At 40.9% G+C, this 18,279-nt stretch overlaps 1 protein-coding gene across 3 annotated transcripts; it reads left to right on the forward strand.

Annotated features, from left to right (window-relative positions):
- The first annotated feature begins 508 nt into the window (after positions 1-508).
- Positions 509-17,415, forward strand: LOC121884852 (ras-related protein Rab-37-like). 3 transcript variants are annotated; one of them, XM_042393896.1, is made up of 9 exons: positions 509-761; positions 4,052-4,162; positions 9,974-10,015; positions 12,054-12,120; positions 12,309-12,361; positions 12,776-12,841; positions 13,695-13,751; positions 13,832-13,908; positions 16,188-17,415. In XM_042393896.1, exons 1-9 carry the CDS (start codon positions 630-632, stop codon positions 16,291-16,293), a joined length of 711 nt encoding a protein of 236 aa, XP_042249830.1. In that variant the 5' UTR covers positions 509-629; the 3' UTR covers positions 16,294-17,415. The 3 variants fall into 3 exon arrangements, with proteins under 3 accessions (XP_042249830.1, XP_042249833.1, XP_042249831.1); XM_042393897.1 differs by lacking the exons at positions 509-761; positions 4,052-4,162 and adding exons at positions 5,669-6,682; positions 7,737-7,847; XM_042393899.1 differs by lacking the exons at positions 509-761; positions 4,052-4,162 and adding an exon at positions 5,667-6,682.
- The last annotated feature ends 864 nt before the right edge of the window (positions 17,416-18,279 follow it).

Below are 18,279 nucleotides of genomic sequence, written 5' to 3' on the forward strand. Positions count from 1 at the left end.
CTGCTTACAAACTGATGCTTCAGTATTAATAATCTAATATGTCATATATAATAATATATCAGTCAGAGGGACCAAACCACTACTTTTACTGCAATACTTTAACTACATTTGTTGCTAATACTTATGTACTTTTACTTAAGTAGGTAGGAGTATTTTTACATTGCTGTATTGGTATTTTTAGTCAGGTAAAGGATCTGACTTGTTTTTCCACCACTGCTTCCAGTAGAAGCAGTTGCTAGATGGACATGTTTGTGAAGACAGGCGCTCTCCAGGGTGCTGAAGACTTGCCTTGTCACTTCCTGGTAGAAATGCTCGACATGGTTTTTCTTCATAAATACTGTACGTTACACCATGTCCATGTTCGTCTCCAACCGGGACGCTTTCATATAAATATTTAGTTAGAAATGTACGTGCTCATCCACACGACTTGAGGTAATTTTACGTCTTTGCTCAGGATATTTAAAAAAAAAAAAAAAAAAAAACCTGAGGGGGCGGAGGTGATGACCGACAGGCAGGAGAGACGAGAACACCGGGACAAAACTGGAAGAGATGAAGTTTTAAACGCTTAGTTCACCTGAAGGAGTTTTTAGCCAGAAAACACAGTTAAAGTGAAGACGGCAGAAAACGGGATGGATGATCCGTGTGAGACACAGAGACAAGAGGAAATGAAGATGGTCTCCTCGGACAGCGCGTACGGGTCATCTGCAGAGGACGGACATACACCCAACACCTTCCCTTATAATGAAGACCTGGAGCACAAGGTGATCACTTTGGCTTTTGATGAGAATTTCTAAAATGAACAGACTTTCAAGCAGTTTTTCAAACTATATTTTCTATTTACTTTCTGTATTCTGTGTTTATCTTCTTTTTCTAATTAAATTCTCCAAAAGTTCAACTGAAAAACTGATACAGTCACACTGCTAGACGTTTCTGTGTTACAGCTGATTTTAATAAATCAGCCCACCAGTCTTTGAACTTTATTATAAAGTAATCATACTGCTTATTATGGCAGGAACACTAAGTACTATTCATAGCAGACACAGTAAAACATTGATCATCTCTGAGCAATCAACTCACATTTGAGGCTCAACAGATAACAGATCATTCTACACAGATTTATCAGTTTATCAGTGACAATATGATGCAATCCACTATAACTTCATAACTGTAATAATAGCTTCACAAAGATGGGATTGAATGAAGGGCTGTTGTTTTGGATTGTATTAGATAGTAAAGGTGTTAATAATAAGCTGTTTCCATATATGTTTTCCTTCTTTTTGTATAAAATGGCACAATAGTCCATTAGTTACTGTATTGTCTTTACAGATAAATCTTGACAACTTTGTGTAATTTTGAGTGATGTTGGATCATCAGTAGATGTTTCCATCTATTTCTGTAGAAAATCGCAGTCACTTCGGTTTTTTCCACATTCAAATCCTCATCTGGACCAGCCTCACTGCTGTTATCTGTACATCACCTCATTTAGCTGCAAACAAAGTAGGTTAAAATGACTTATTAATGTAGTAAGTTAAAATTACACATAAAACACTTTCTTAAACACTTTTATTCGGGACATTTATTGTTTTGTTGTCTGACACACCGAACAAGAGCAGGATCAGTTTTTTTTTTCTGTTGTTCCTCTTATTACAGTAGTGCATCTTAACACTATTGAATATTGATTATGTTTTGTGTTTTGTATTTCATGAGACTCTAGAGCTCTGGCTTGCTCAGTAATAATTGATTATGATTTTTTTGTTTTGCCTGCTTAGAGCCTGACAAGATTTGCATGCACCAGACACAAATCATACAAACACAAACGTAAACATGGCTCGGTTTTTTGCAGACTGTAATGGGACACTTGGCCATCAATTCTTTAAATATTCAATAAACTTTTAGGTATAAAATGTGTGACAAGACGCTGTCTCAATCAGAACTCAGAAAATAAAATAAAAAAACATTTCTTCAAGAATACACTATAATATGCAAAAACCTGTTGTCCAAAACTCCTCAATTTTATACAAGAGGGAACTTTGTACATACAGAATGATGTGATTTTCTAAATTCTGTCTTAATTATGCATAATTATATTGTAAATTGGCTGGTAGAGATGAGAGCCAAGACACTTCCTGTTCTCTCTGAGAGAATCTATGCAGCGCTGCTCATATCTGTGGGCGTCTGTTGTGGATGGAACTAGTGTAAAAGAAACATAATGATAGTCACCTGCATCTGCAAATGAAATATACATTTAGCAAGAAACACATCTCATGCAATCATAGAGTAGAAAAAGTGCCAGAAAGTGTTTAATACTGGTAAATACTTGTTATTTAAGTAAGGAATGCTGTGTGATGAGTTATCTACTTGCCTTTTAGTGTATCTCTGGGGATGAATTCTTCCTACTGAGTGAGTTAAATAACCTCTCACTGGATTTATTGGCCACTAATGTACATAAGAGTCTCAGGTTTCCACTCAGCAGCTTCATGCTAACTATCTAATTATGAGACATCTCTAGGGCTCACTCAGGATGAACCGAAACAACTCAGGGTCGATGGCATGTGGCGTGCTCTGAGAAATCTCACGTCACCATGGAAACATATTCAGCATCTCTAGCTCTGCCACAGTAATCATCCCACCCCCACCACCCCACTTCCATACTCCAAACGCACCACCAGCTCCCATGTGCTTCCTGGAGATAAACTTCACCCCCTGCTGTGGCTTTTTCCTCCAGCTGTGTTTGTCCTGAGAACGTTTACATGCCAACATCAAAATTTAATGAAAGAGGCATGAAATAGTAATATGTTGATTTCACACTGGCGAGCTAAACACTCAGCACAGTGCAGCCTCTGGGATACATAACTTGTACCTGAGGGCCAATTTCTGCTGGTATCTTCTCCTACTGTGGAGAAGCCAGTTATTCAAGACTTTTAAACACAAGCATCCTATATAAAGATTATTTGTATTGTCTGAAAAAGTCTATTTGTTGGATTTCTGAAGCTTTTTTCCCCTGTTTTAGCTCTACTAAGATTGTTGCTTTTCTCAGCATTTTAGAAGAGCTTCAAAGAGAACTCAGCACACATCCACTTTAAAGAGCCAGATAGTGTCTGATTTTCATCATGTATATCTGCTGAAACTGCCACGAAGTTATGTTTTTAATGGGAGAGCAAAGGCGGATGATGTGCAGAACTCGCGGATGTCAGTGATTAAAGTGAGCGTATTACGAGTTTGCAGAGCGCTGCACGCTGTAATGCTGCGCCATATGTGGGCTCTTTGAGACTGCAGATAAGAGGCAGGCAGCGGGGCTGGAGGAGGAGGAGGAGGAGGTAGAGGAAGAGGAGGAGGAGGGTGATAAATGTCAACAAAAGAGGCAAGCGTCTGCTGCCGAGGAGCTCCAGAGAGACCATGGCGACAAGGCCGATTGATGCCTGCGTCCAGAGATGTGGTGTCACATCAGTAGATCCCTGCCGGGGTGACGCATGACCCTTAGCCATGAAAAGCGATGGTTATCACAGCAGCCTTGACTGTTTGCTTTTATTTGTGTGTGTGTGTGTGTGTGTGTGTGTGTGTGTGTGTGTGTGTGTGTGTGTGTGTGTGAGAGAGAGAGAGAGAGAGAGAGAGAGAGAGAGAGGTTTGGTTTGTGTGTGTGATTTGAATATGTGATATGTGTAGCAAAGACAGATTTTCAGATGAGTTTACAGGAAGAAGAGTTGCGGTAAAAACCCCCTTGAACAAAGATAGAACATCTCTGATACAGGCCCACACACACACACACACACACACACACACACACACACACACACACACACACTCCCCACCACGTTCACCACTGCATATTATCCTTCACTCATTTTGAAGGCATTAAGTCGACCTCCAGCCATCACATTTCATTACAGAGGCCAAAGCTCTGCACAGCAACAGATGAGCATGTACAGTAACCTACACCGTGTACCCACACAGTGTCCCGGCCTCAGGCGATCAGTGAGGAGGCAGCAGTGAAGCCTGGACTCATGATGTCGCATCTCTCTCTCTCTCTCTCTCTCTTCTCTTGTCTCTGCAGACCATCCTAGTGGGAGACAGCGGAGTGGGCAAGACCTCTCTGCTGGTTCAGTTCGACCAGGGCAAGTTCATCTCGGGGTCTTTCTCCGCCACCGTCGGCATCGGCTTCACAGTGAGTCCGCTCCCTCCCCATCACCCCCAATATGCTTCACCCCCGAGTGACGAGAAGGACATGTCACTGCGATGTGCTGAAGTCGTGACATAACAGCGAAGCAAATCTCAGCTTCTGTGCCACAGAGAGTTTGACTCCCTCAGTGTGTCAGTGAAGTGCAGCATGAATCAGTGGCATTCTCCAGTGTGGGATGTTGCATCTTCTCACTGCATTCATTACGATCCTTAACACTCTGTGGGGGTTGCTTGATAGAGGGTACATTATTATGGTTAATGATGCCACTGCTATGATTAAATTACTGTGAAGGGAGCTCTACTAATGAATGTCATGGCGGCAGGCTGTTTGCTGCCGGATGTTTGTAACAAAGCTGTTTTAAACAAGAGTGATTTTATGCTTTGTGACATACGGGTTCTTCTTTTTTTTTTTACTCCGTGTGGCAAGTTGAGGCAAAAGGAGACAAATAGGGAAGATGTACGGCTCATTTAGTGTATGATTCGCCTGCTATCATATTTTTCTGCTGTGACAGTGATAAGTTTGGCTTTGTGTCATTGCCATTAGAGCAGCACAGAGGAGGCAGAAATCTGTGAGAAAGTATAAAATTGGCTTTGCCATTTCACATTAGCATAAGTTTTCTGGTACCCCTGCAGATAAATGCACCACAGGGGGAAAAAAAAGTTATTCTCCTGCATATTTCTACTAGATTTAAAGTCAAGGGTGAGACGGCACCTTCAAATACATTTTGATCATTTTTTGTGTTGTTGTCTTCAGGTTCAATTTGGATTGAGCGTTGGAATAGATGATTAAAATATAGTGCACAGTGATAATGCATCCAGTGGTTGTCTCTGCTGATTCATTTGTAGTTGTGGCTCATTCTGCTGGCATAAATTTTCACTTTTTACATTTAAAGCTGTTTGCAGCTCCGCTCATTCTGAGCCATTGGGTTGCACTCCTCCCGCTGCTTCATTAGAAACAAGCCATAAATTATAAAGCAGTGAGTGCAGAGAAAAACAGGCAGATGCAGAAAACATTCAGTGTATCTCAGTCAGTTTGTTATGCCTTTGTGATTGATGCTTTAATCCGAAATGATTAACTGAGCTCACCTAGTTCACTGCATCTTACAACTCATATCTGCTCAGATTCAGATCAGTCAACCGTTCAGTCAGCTCCATGATGCAAATGAATGTTTTATGATTATGTTAATGTTTGCCTCAGTCAGGGCCGAAGGGCGAGATGCTGCCTGCAGCTGACATGAAGCGATGAGTTCATATGTTTGAACAAGAGATTACATTATATAACATAAATGATCTCTGGCCCATGTGTCATTTAGGCCTGTCGGCACAGAGAAGAGCGGAGAGACACTCTTTGTCTTGATTTGAACACTGGGGGGAGACAAACACTGCAGATTTACTTGCAGGCTTGATTGGAAAATTGAGACTCAGTGAAACCAGTTTAGACACGTATGACATGCTAATTAAATGAATATCATCTATTCTTGACAAGAAGTAGTCTGGGATAGTTGTTAATTCGCCTGCTATGCTGAGGGATAATTAAAGGGAAAAAAAATGGGTTGATAAAAAAAGCTATAAAAATAACAAAAGATGGGAACTACTTTATGATCATATAAGATGGATTTGTCAGGAAATATTCTTGAAGGAAACATTTTTAAGGTTTCTGAACAAAGTTTGCGCACAGGTGTCCAAACCCTTTTACGCACCTTTTTTTTTTTTACTTTAAGGCAGAGTTTAATTATCTTTAGCAGAGAATTCTTATTATCCATCTGGATTTTTCAGAATGTTAATGTTAAACCGATAGATCGTAGTTTGAGACTCTTTGCTTTTTCTTCACCGAACCTGTCAATAATCGACCACCACCTGTGGCGGATGAGTCAGCCATCGGCGCGGTTGACCCCTGCAGCTGTTTACGGGGACGGTGTCAGCCTGAAAAAGACAAGATGTTTCACTCATAAGAAAAATACAGTGTCAGAGCTGCCGACGCATAGCTACTCAGTTAATCATCTGCCCACGCCAGGATGCTACGCTCCGCTCTGCAAAACCAGAGAAATGTTTCCGCCTGTTTGTCATTACTGCTTTCTTGACTGGTGGATGTCGAGGCTCCGCTGATTCTTTTTTCTCTCTCCAAGTTTCCACCGTCGCCTCCGTCTTTTTTTTTTTTTTTTTTTTTTTTCTTGACAGGTGATATTAAGGTGTGATTTTCTCTCTTGTCTTGGGAAGCGCCTGGTGATTATTTCGTGGCCACACGCAGTATGCGCGCAGAGGGGCTGGAAGCTGGAGGAGACTCGGACTGAGATCTCACAGACACCGAGCGCGCGTCTTTCTCTCTCTTGGACACATCTCGGAGATAACTGTGGTTTGGCTCTCTATACTCTTTTTTTTTTCCCTTGGCATTGCGATGTCCACAAGGAAGACATCGTTGACGGACAAGCAGACTAAAAACGGCACGTCAAAATATGTGTTGGAGAGATGCGCTTCTATTAACGAGTATTATGATATTGCCTTTAAGGTGTGTATTTCCGTCATGTGTGTTGATTTTTTTTGGTTGCTTTTCTTTGTGGTGCTGCTGGCGGAACAGGTGTCTAAAATTGACTGTACGGTTGACACAGAAACAACTGGGTGTACCTGCAACAACAACATGAAATGTTGACTCTTCGCATCTGGGGAATGTGCAGATAATCTAAGTGTGAACCATTAACTATCACAATGGCTTTATGCATCCTCTTAATGTACAGTTAAACAGGCCATGTTCACATTGATGACAGTGCAGACACTAAGTCATCGACCTGGAGGCTTTCATTTGTATTACTAAGAAGTCTCTCAGAGGCTGTAAATCTCTAGAGGTTGCTTTGTCCGCCCTTACTTATATGCAAATATTTGCTGAGGGTGTACTTGTTGCTCCTTACAAAGCCTCCCTTTTAATATTTATAAAAGCTTTATAAAAGCCAGACAAGGCATATCTGTAATAAAGACCCACAGACAAAAGGAAAAGTAAATTTAACTTTAACTGTATGCATTTATACTGCATGTGCAGGCAGCACTGTGAAATCAATGGGGCTGTTTGAATAACAAGGTTTTTTACATCACATGCTATAATTACCCCATCCTGTTGTTGTAATTATATTGATTGGTTTTGAAGAAGGATGCACTCAGAAAAAAAAAATGATGAGAGTGAAATTACAGAGTTGGTTGCAACCATCTTGAATCCCCTCTTAAGTATTGGCACAGTGACACATGTTGGTGGCAGCTCAGTCAACAGTGGATCAAAACAGTAGCTGTAATACACTGTAGCCGTAATTATTTTAATATTTGAACAAGCTGACACTTAAACTAAGGCTGAATGAGATAAGATGTTGAGCAACAGCATCTTCCGTTCAAACCTTGTGATCCCAGTTGTGAAATGTTTTTACACAGTTGCAAAATAATTTAATGCGGCAAGTCCCTCAGCTTTAATTTCCTCTTCAGTAAGTCTTATCCAACCATTCTGTTTAGGCTGTCAGTCACGTATTTAAGCCAGCTGTAACCTGTTGTCCCTCTCTCTGGTGGTGGGTTTTGCTCTTTAGGTGATGCTGCTGGGAGACTCGGCCGTGGGGAAGACGTGCCTCTTGGTGCGCTTTAAAGATGGGGCCTTTCTGGGAGGCAACTTTATAGCCACCGTTGGAATAGACTTTAGGGTGAGAGAGATACAGCCTCACAGAATCAGTCTTTATATTGTCAATTATTCTGTCAATGGTTTGTCCCTTGTGTTATACTCTTGTTACTCTAATGAGGAAAATCTTTTTACGTTTGAAAAGCAACATAATGATATTAGTAAAGCAACAAGGGATCCACTTGTTACAGTGACATCGGCCCAATTATCACCTTATTTCCACGCCGAACACTTCATCATGCTGTTATGATAGCACCAAATGTACAAATCCTCTCGCCAATCACTCAAGTTCACAGACCACTTGTGCTGCTAGAGGCTGCGGACAGCTTCATAAATGTCTTGGCAGATGCCTGCCCACGTCCCTGTCTCCTGGAAAGATTGGCTGCAGCTCAACTCGGTCCTGGAGGAGTCACAGCGCAGACAGACGGGCTCCTACCTAGTCACATACACCTTATGCGCACATGCGCGTGCACACACACACACACACACACACACACACACACACACACAATGACTGTTGCTGAATTTGGAGCAGATGTCTACTGTATGTTTTCCTCAAGTGCAACGAACATGAAAATAGGCTGTTTGGAGTGAGAGGTCTGAATCCCAGCAAGCTTCCCGTTTCCCTCCAATCAAGACAAAGCACTCACGCTAATGGCCAGTCAAGTAAGGGTGGTTTGAGGAGGAAATTGTGTTGCATTAGCCAGAGTGATGTATTGTCTTCTGTGGATGGCGGTGTAGACATTAGGGAGCATAATGGGTGTCTGACAGATAGAGCCACAGTATATGAATGCTGTCTATTCAGAAGCATGAACATTTTATTTTACTCAAGGAAAAGCAACAGGTTCTGTGGCCACCATCCATCCATTCATAAAAATGCATCAATAAGGAAGGAGTGAAACAAGGTTACATCTACATCCATTGGGAAAACATGATAGATTCAGTATCATACTATTCATTCAGAAGAAGGGCTGTTGGTGAAATTAGTTTCCTTGTATGTGGATCACTTGCTACCGCTTTTGTCTTCTTGCTTGTTTTAATGAAATGGGGCAAAAGCTGCTTACAAATAGAGTAAGCTGAGCCAAACAGTTGAGTCAATATGCTGAGGTTGTCCTTTGTGCATGGATAAGCAGGCAGGCTGTTGTGGCAGCTTGTAACATGGCCGGTCTATTTTCGGCATGCTTCCTTGTAGCAGTTACTCAGCATGCAGGCTCCTCTCACGTCATAATTGGGGCGAAAATGGAAACCCATGGCAACTAATGCATTGCAGGGGTTGAACCATGTCCATTCTGCCAAAGCAGAGGATTCAGCAGGTGGCAGCTCTGGCCTGCCAGTGACGTCTTTGCACACATCTCAGAGGTTTCTCCATTTTATTGTGAAACCCTTTCTGCATTTCTTCTGTGGTTTTGGTTGCATTTTCTGAGTTCACAGGAAAGGCAGGGTCTGTTTGTGATGATCTGTCACTGATATGGCGTTTTGAAGTGATTGAGGAAGTGCTGCACAGCATTTGCTTGTCTCACTTCCTTGAAGTCGGCGTCTCTTTCTCTTTTGTGTTTTTTGCTGTGAAAGGTTGAAATACTGTTGTGGTCTGATTTATTGCTCTAGCTGGTCATGCTAACTCAACAGACTCCCAAAATACCGCCAGCAGAGCGTGGGAGAACCTGTGCTTTTGTCGTTGCATGTCCGAGCATGCATGTTGGCTCAGATATTAAACCTCTCAGGATTTTCTTTTTTGCCAGTTTTCCCCTTGCAATGTATTCATCAGTGACAACATTAAGTCTTTTTTAGGTAGGGTGCCTTAAACTATTTCAGGCCAATCTTTGCTCTACAGGAAATCAGAGGGCACCCCTACCAGGCTGCAGGAAATTAACGGGGGAGTCAGTTGTTATGCTGCCAGTCGTCTTTCTCACTGTTGTGTAATTAAGTCTAATCCCAGGACCTTGTTGTTGTGTGGGTGTTGCAAATTACTTTCTCTGCCAGCATTCAGAGCCACTTTTAGTTGTCTTGTTTCTTTTGTCACATGCTGAGTCTCTGAGCTTTTTTAGTCTGCTGCGATGTTTGTCATTCAGCTCTGTGCAGTTTTCTCAGCACTCCAGTCTCTAAAGCATATGGTGCATTTTCAGTCTGTGACGACTCTTCTCTTTTCCACAGAATAAAGTGGTGGATGTTGACAACCTGAAAGTCAAACTCCAGGTGAGAGCAGCTACCTTTACTCCAGACCTGTGTAAGAAAGTGATTACAAATTAATCTTACACAACAGCTAAGTCCACTTTTTGCCATCTATCTATCTATCTAGCCATCCACCCAAGCTGCCACCTCCAATTATGAAAATTTGCACCTTATATTGACGTCATGTGAACTGCGTCACTTCCCTGGTTTATAATTACTACAGGGTTGGTACTAGATTGGATCAGCCAGAGGAACGATTTGCAAAACTTTTGTGAGATTTGTGTCCGTTGTGTTTCTTCCTTGTGCACGTAACCCTAACTCTAACCCCTAAACCTTATCCTAGCCTTAACCTTAACCTCAACTCTAACTCTAAGCCTATAACCTCGGCCCAACCCTGACCTTAACCTGACCCTAAACTTAACCCTAGCCGCACTTGCGATAGTTCGTCCCTCTGGCTGATCCAACCTACCATTTACCTTACTAGCCGCTAAATGGTGTAAATGTAACTATAGGTCGTTTTTGCCGGCTATACTGTTATTTTTGTTGTGAGGCAGGGCTGGTATATCTACCTGAATTCATCTGACAGATTATGTAGAATCATAGAAAACTAATTTACAAATTATAGTTGAACCAAATATGCTTTACATTCATTGAAATGTCATTGTTTGTGTTGCTAATCCAATCAAAGGCTTGATTGGATTGCAGTAGTAAGGGACTCTGGGTTATGTGCCAGCAGCATGCTGTTAATAAAGCACATACCCATATATCATCAAAACCTGTTCATTCAACACTGAGTGGGAGGTGCCAAAATTAGATTCCTGCTGTAGCCTATAGCTCTAGTAAATCCTCAGCTTCTCTTCTCCTGCACGGGCCTAGCACATGATAAAATCCTGTGATTAATTCCAAAGTACACTCTCGCACCGTGACTGTCCTGTGAAGGCAGAGAACAGTAATTACAGAAAAGATGAAGTTGAGAAAAAAAGGGTTTCAAGTTTTCAGGCTTACTGGAAATTGTGTAACGGAGGATGTAATACTTTCATTTTATGTCTTTTTAGACTGATTGTTTTGCAACAAAAAATAACTGCCTTTTCAAAAAACTACGAGAAAAATCCAACACGTTTACCATATACCAAATGTCAATAATTATCTTAAAATCAATATAATTTGCAATTTAATTCGTTTAAACACGTGATTTATAAGTAGCTTAATCACACCAAATCATGAATTTCACTAGAGTCAAATGCTGAGATGGCGGTTACTGCCTTTCTACTAATCTAGGCTAGTTATGAAAACAGTGTTCTCCATGCATCTTCCAGCAAAAAGCAGCTGAACCAGGTGCCTCTCAGTTTGAGGACAGCAGACTTCAAAAAACAGAAGGGACTGGAGCACACTGATAGAGTCAGAACTCTGATGAAGACACAGTGTTGAAACGTTAGTTTGTTTGCACTATTAAAGGCTACAAATTTATCAGTGTGTTCCAGTCCCTTCTGTTTTTTCTAGGCTAGTTTTTGTTGTTGTTGTTTTTATTCTCTGTTCTCTCTGATTTAGCTACTGCCTTATTTATGTTTGATTACAAACTAAATAACTAAGATGTTAGTTAATCAAAATTGGCATTTCAATTACAGGAAACTGCAAGGCGTAAAAAAGTAAATTTAGCTTTAGCCATGTGGCTAGCTATGGCAAATTATAACTAAATTTAACTTTGACTGTCAGGTTTTTAGCTGTTTTTATTTAGTTATATGGAATAATAAATTATATATTTAGACAAACGTTAGCCGATCAAGTTCTGGTTTTAACTACATTTTGACTAAATATGTCTTAAACTAGTATTTATTTGTCTATTAGGCTACCCCGGAGAAACATCTTTTCATTCTGCTATGTGAATGTATGGTTTGAATGGCAATAAACTTGAACTTGAACTACTGCATTTTTGCTTTGCATGCCAGTATAATGGTATGTTTCTGCTTTGGTCGTTGGCTGTGCAGGATATGGTGTGATGATTGTTCAAGATGTTCAGTTTTGCCACTTAATCCGCTGTGTAATTATGTGGTTTGTCACACAGATCTGGGATACAGCCGGCCAAGAGAGATTCCGCAGCGTAACGCATGCCTACTACAGAGATGCCCAGGGTAACCTTTGCTTTTTATATTTCACTTCCTCAAACTGTCTGTGTGTACATGTGTAGGAAGGGGTAGAGTAGGTAAGGAAACAACCTGGCTCAGAAATGTAGAGAGCCTGTGTAGGTGTCGATGTGTTACGTAAGTGTGCAGATAACAATAAAGGTGCAACTGAACTGTTCCTCTGTTTCCTTTTACAGCATTACTTCTGCTTTATGATATCACCAGCAAGCTGTCATTTGACAATATCAGGGTAAGGCTGTCTCAAATTACTTTCCCCCTCCTCCCTCTTTCACTCTCTCTCTTCTTTCTCTTCATTTTCACTTCCTGCACCTAAAACCTGTCAAGCTGAACGCTTCACACTGTCTATTTACTAGCAAAATACTATGAGGGCTTCCAACATTTTCTCACATGCCCTCTTTTGAAATGACACAATGTTATCGTTTGCTCGGTTACACAGCTCCCAGTTTCAGTAATGAAAAGCAATAAAAGTGTTCAAGGATAAGAATGACTCAGTCCCACCATGATTGATTGGTGGATGGTAAGAATACACAGCTCAGGAAGGGAGGGAAAATGCAGTCTTTAAGCTGTGATATTTATTTTGTTTATAGACCAATCTCTCTTTCTTCTCCCCTCCTGTATCTGTCTGTCTTTTATACTTTTAAAGGCTTGGCTGACTGAAATACACGAGTATGCCCAGAAGGATGTGGTCATCATGTTGCTCGGCAACAAGGTGAGCAAAGCTTCCTTTTTTGCGTTACATAAAAAGATCAGGAGGATAACTCGTCCCTTAGCACAATTTTAACACACTCTTATCACACTCAGACAGACATGAGAATGCTTAAAAGCTAGAAAATGCCTCCACTGTGCAGCATATGCATGAATGCAAAGCACTCACACGCTCATTTTAATACAAGTGAAGCTCAGTCTTAATTGTGTTTGTGTGTCTTCATTGATTTATGTTTTTAATGCACACACCCGTCTGTGAAAAGAATTTCCCTGCAGTGAAAATAAAGTTGGTCCATTTATAGAATCGTTGCTTGTGAGAGTACACATCAGCACATTAATCTCCCATCACCCAGTGTTATATGATTATTACGAACGGGTAGGGTACATTCAAAACAGTGCCACATCAATTAATAATCCCTTTCTTTAAGCTTCTCTTGCATGAAACCATTTTCTCCACAATGCTGCTGGTGATGAAAAGAGAATTTTTCATGTCTCATTGCTACCAGCAGCAGTCATTGCTAATATGTCTAAAAGCTCCCTCTGGTGGCTTAGAGAGGACTCACCCTTCTCGGGGGGTCATAGATGTCACACAGCAGCAACTCAGATCATTTGCTGTGAGAGCAGCAGGACTGACGGCACCAGTCTGTGGGAGCGCTGCTCTTCTGCTGGAGGTGCAGTTTCTGACATCTCATCAGTCTGAAGGAGCTCTGGCTCAGCAGCTGGCGGCAGGGCTGCCAGATAAGAGGATGCACAGGCTGACATGATGGTGCATCACCGTAGCTAATGGCGTGGTGAAGCTGTGACCTTTCACCTCCACTGTGATGAGTTGTTTTCTTTTCCCCGCTGCTGTCTCACAGTCAGACATGGCTGCAGAGAGGGTCGTGAAGACGGAGGATGGAGAAAAGCTGGCGAAGGTAATGTATGACAGCTCCCTATGGTTATATTCTCAACGACAGCCGCTCCACTTCTTCTTCTAATGTTTTTTCCCTCTTAGGAGTATGGAGTGCCATTTATGGAAACCAGTGCGAAGACAGGAGTCAATGTGGAACTGGCCTTTCTCGCTATTGCAAGGTAAGTCTTAAAGCTGCTCTAATCAATATTTTTACATTAAAAAGAAATAAAATGACTATGTGTTGTCACTAGTATTGCAGTTCCCCACATCTCTGCAGAGGGTTTACAACTTTTACTGTTTTGGTTCACTCTCAGACAAAGTTAGTGACTAGCTGGTGAACATAATGGAGCATTTAGCAGCTAAAGGGCCAGATATTTCCCTCAGGAGCTGATGGAGACCAACACAGAGCTAAAAGGAGAGTGAATATTTGACTTACTTCCTTGAACAGAAACATGACTTCAAATGAATACTAATATTGCTGTGTATCCATTGTGCTGCCCTCTAGTGGCCAAAAGATCTGTTAATGCAGCAGGTTTAAGAGCTCAGATGCAAATTTTGCGAATATGCTGAACATTTCTGTTTTTTCAATTTTTGTCATTGCCCATAAAAAAAAGAAAATAAGGTAATTACCACAGGCAGTTAAATTGAATGTTGTAGTTTGACGTTTGGAGGTTTCAAGCTATTGAACAAGGCTCTACAAGAGGCACGAAATGTGTGCACAAAAGTCTGCTTTTGGTCTGCAGATGTTTTTCATGGTTTGGTAAGGTCCGTAGTTGCATTTAAGAGAAATCTTAATGCCACTCCAAAGAAATATATTTTAGACAATCGTGTGCTTCCAACCTTGTGGCAACAGACTTAATGATGCCCTTTCCCGTTTCAACATGACGGTGCACAAAGTCAGCTCCATAAATAAATGTTTTTCTGAGTTTGGTGTGAAAAACAACTTGACTGGCCTGCACAGATGCCTGACCTTAACCCCATCCAACATCTTTTGAGATGAACTTGAACACCAATTGCGAGGCAGACCTCGTTGCCCAATATCACTGCCCGACTCCACTGATGCTCTTGTGGTTGCAGCCAGGTTAATGCCCATTGTTTTAGAATTACATGTTTAACAATCACATATGATTGAGGCATCCAAGTGTCCACATACTTTTGACCATATAGTGTATAATGGTGTATTTAATGTTGTATTCTGATTACGGATACATTCCTATAACTGACTGAATGAATGGATACAAATGTGTTTCTAGTTTTCCATCTATTACAAACATATTGCATTAAGTATTCTTTTATAAATGTAGTTAATTAATTAAAATGCACCACAAGAGAGGAAACCCTGAGGGACAGGTGTGAAGTTTTATTTTTAGAGACATTATTGGTTAATCACTTACATACCCGTAACAGTTTTGTTTTTATGTTAATTTGGATACAAGTAGCTAGAAAGAGGCAACAGGTGGACACTTGGCAGTGTACACATTCTAACTGAGAGAAAACAACTAGAGTAAAAAGAAATTAGAGAGCGAGACAAAACAAATATGCTTGAGGATAATACAGAAAAATTGTTGGTAATTTTTTCATTTCATGAGTCATTTACAACTGATCCCCAAAACATTTTTTTTACGCTTCGAAAGCTACATTTTCCTTTCAAGAGTCCTCTGCAGTGAGAAATTAATTTTCTCACAAATTGTACTTCTTTCTCTGCCTGTAATATAAAAGCCAAAACAAACTGAAAATATATTCACCCTCAGATTTGTTGGGTCATGCTTCTAGAGTAATGAACACTGAGGTTCCACATAAAGGGTTTGTATTTTAATCTGCTTCATGCATACAGCTGACATCGTTAGCCTCTCTGGAGTTTACTCTGGTTCTCTTTTGGGTTGTATATTTTTGACTTTTCTCTGACTTGGCATTGATGTTCACAAGCCTCCCTTTGATTCCTGCAACTAATACACTCTAATGGTTTTTAGCTAATTTGTTGTTTGTTCCTCTTGACTTGCTATAATGGGATTGTGCGTGTTTTGAAACCACGTCAAGGCTCTCCCTGGATCTCAAACATTAACTGTGTAATTTCTGTCTTTTTGAGTGACTTCCTTGTGTACTCACCTTTCTTGTTGAATGGCAGGAAATATGATCAGTTATTTTGTCTAAAATGACTGATGACTGTTTGCGCGTCATGTTCCCGGAGCTATGGGAGAAAATAATGTAGGTGATTTGCTATCTTCATGTGACGGGTATTTTAAGTGCAAGTTAGATTAAATGACTCATGCTAGAGGCATTTTGATGAAGAGGGCTGATTCTCTCCCTCACTTGCTTGCACTTGCTCTTTTTATTTCTCATCCTTTATCATTTTCTTGATTTTCTCACCCTGTCTGTGCTCCATCCCACACATCCACCTCTTCTGTATCTAACTCCCCGTGTGTGTGTGTGTCTCTGTCTGTCTCTCTCTCTCTATCAGGGAGCTGAAGCACAGAGCAACGCAGCAGCCGAATGAGCCCAAGTTCCAGATACATGACTACATCGAGTCTCAGAAGCACAAGTCCGGCTGCTGCGGCCTCATGTAGCTGATCCTGATCACCAGGCAGAGAGAGACACACAAACAGAAAGAGAAAGAGTGAGAGAAGGAAGGAGGGAGGAAGGGAGTGAGAACGAGGTAAAAAAAAAAAAAAAATAGTCTGCTCTCTTACAAAAGCCAATCCCAGCGCCAAACCTGAGAAGTGGACATCCTCCTCTTCTCCACTGAGCTTTTAGCTGAATGAAAATGAACCTGGATTGGACGCCATCCCTTATCTGAAATGTGAATTTAAATCTCTTTTATGTCATGCGTAGAGATGTCTGTGGTCTTTGTGGTGACAGTTGTATCAAACGACAAAGTCAGGAGTTACAATCTGAAATGCTATATCCATCAAAAAGAAAAAAACAAAACAGCATCATTCTATACTTGATAAACGGCAGTTTTATATATGAACAATTAATATGACTGTTGATGTGGATATAGCATTTTTGCCATGCAGCTCTTAGTTTGTTTTTCATCCCAGTTTAACCAGGCTGTGAACTGAATCCCTTTTGGCCTTACAGTCTTCATCTTTATTTAGTGTGTTTGAGATAAGTGGACTTCAGTCTCACAGTCAGATTGTAGCTAAAATGATCCCGTCTGTTCACATCTGTACTGCTGTTAGATAGAATAAAGCCAACATTTTGAGGGCACTCGCCCGCTGTGTGTCTGTTTGTACCTTCAATTCAGGGCCAGTGAAACGTCATTCAAAGTACTGTACATGTAAACGTGCTGGAGCATCATCCCACTGTTGCACCAGGATACACTCAAAGAGATTATTTTCGTTATGTCTTGGTTAGAGATTCCTCAGCATGCAGTCTGCCTTTTTACCATGTGTCGTTCACACACCGAGATGCGGCAAACCACAGCACTCACTGAACATTGTTGTGTCTCCTTTGATGATGGATGTTGTTGTCTAGACTGTACAGAAGCTGTATTTGTTCATACGCCGCATCGTGTAACTTTGTTTCTTTGTACAATGTTCATTATGAATGTTTGCTTGTCGAAACTTGCTCAATGTCACATTTGTTCCTCTTCTGAGGCGTCACGGTGATCACAAAGTGCCACGAAAAAGTGCTTTGTTATCATATTATATATACATATATATATAAAAAGTATATTTTGTAATGTATGTTGTGTTTTATTGAAGTCAGTCTCGTCTGTCTGTCTTTGTGTGTGTTTTGGAGGACAGGGGTAGGAGTCAGGATGTGCTGAGGTTAATAAGCCACTATGTGGCAGCAGCTACCCTGTTCACTCTCTAGTAGGTAGCACTAGAAAACAGTAAATTAGACGGGCTACAGTTCACTCAGCACACATGTTGATCCTATATTTCATTTCTTATGCTGTTATATAGGCGTAACATCTCTATCATGATGTTTTTTTGTTAAAACTGTGGTTGTATTAATGTTTTGGGTGAAGTTAGTGGACATTCATGATTCACTGCTCCACACCTTTAATGCAGCGCTCCTTTTCTCCCACTCACATGTATGAGTCACACTGCAGACACATTAAGGAGTCATTCTCTGTCCTTTACTGTGGAAAAAACTCAACTCATTATTTGGATTGTTTCCCGTTAACTGAAAGGACAGCTGAACTCCTCGAAACACACTGTACTTATAAGTGCTGATGCTCCAGTAGCTTTAAGATTTCCAAGTCGGAGAGTGTTGAGAGCTCCTGTGTCTGTCTCTCTCTTATCGGGTCTCAGCTGAAAAGTCAAATCCTCCCTGAGGTTTTATAGAGAAGCTTCACAGCAGGCTCTATTTTTATTGTGGTGTCACTCATTTCTCTGAATGGCCAGGGGGACGCTACATTGACTGGCTCCAAAAGACTGATGCTGATTATTAGTTGAAAAAGCAGCTAGGCTGCCAGGAATCAATCTCTTGTTATGACTCTAACAATGCCTCATTTGTGAACATGGATCATTAGTTTTTAATCTCATATGAAGAATGATTCATCAGATGAGCCCGTAATTTAAGTGATTGTTGAACTAATGAAA

This window comes from Thunnus maccoyii, chromosome 18, assembly GCF_910596095.1.
Source record: "Thunnus maccoyii chromosome 18, fThuMac1.1, whole genome shotgun sequence".
NCBI lineage: Eukaryota > Metazoa > Chordata > Actinopteri > Scombriformes > Scombridae > Thunnus > Thunnus maccoyii.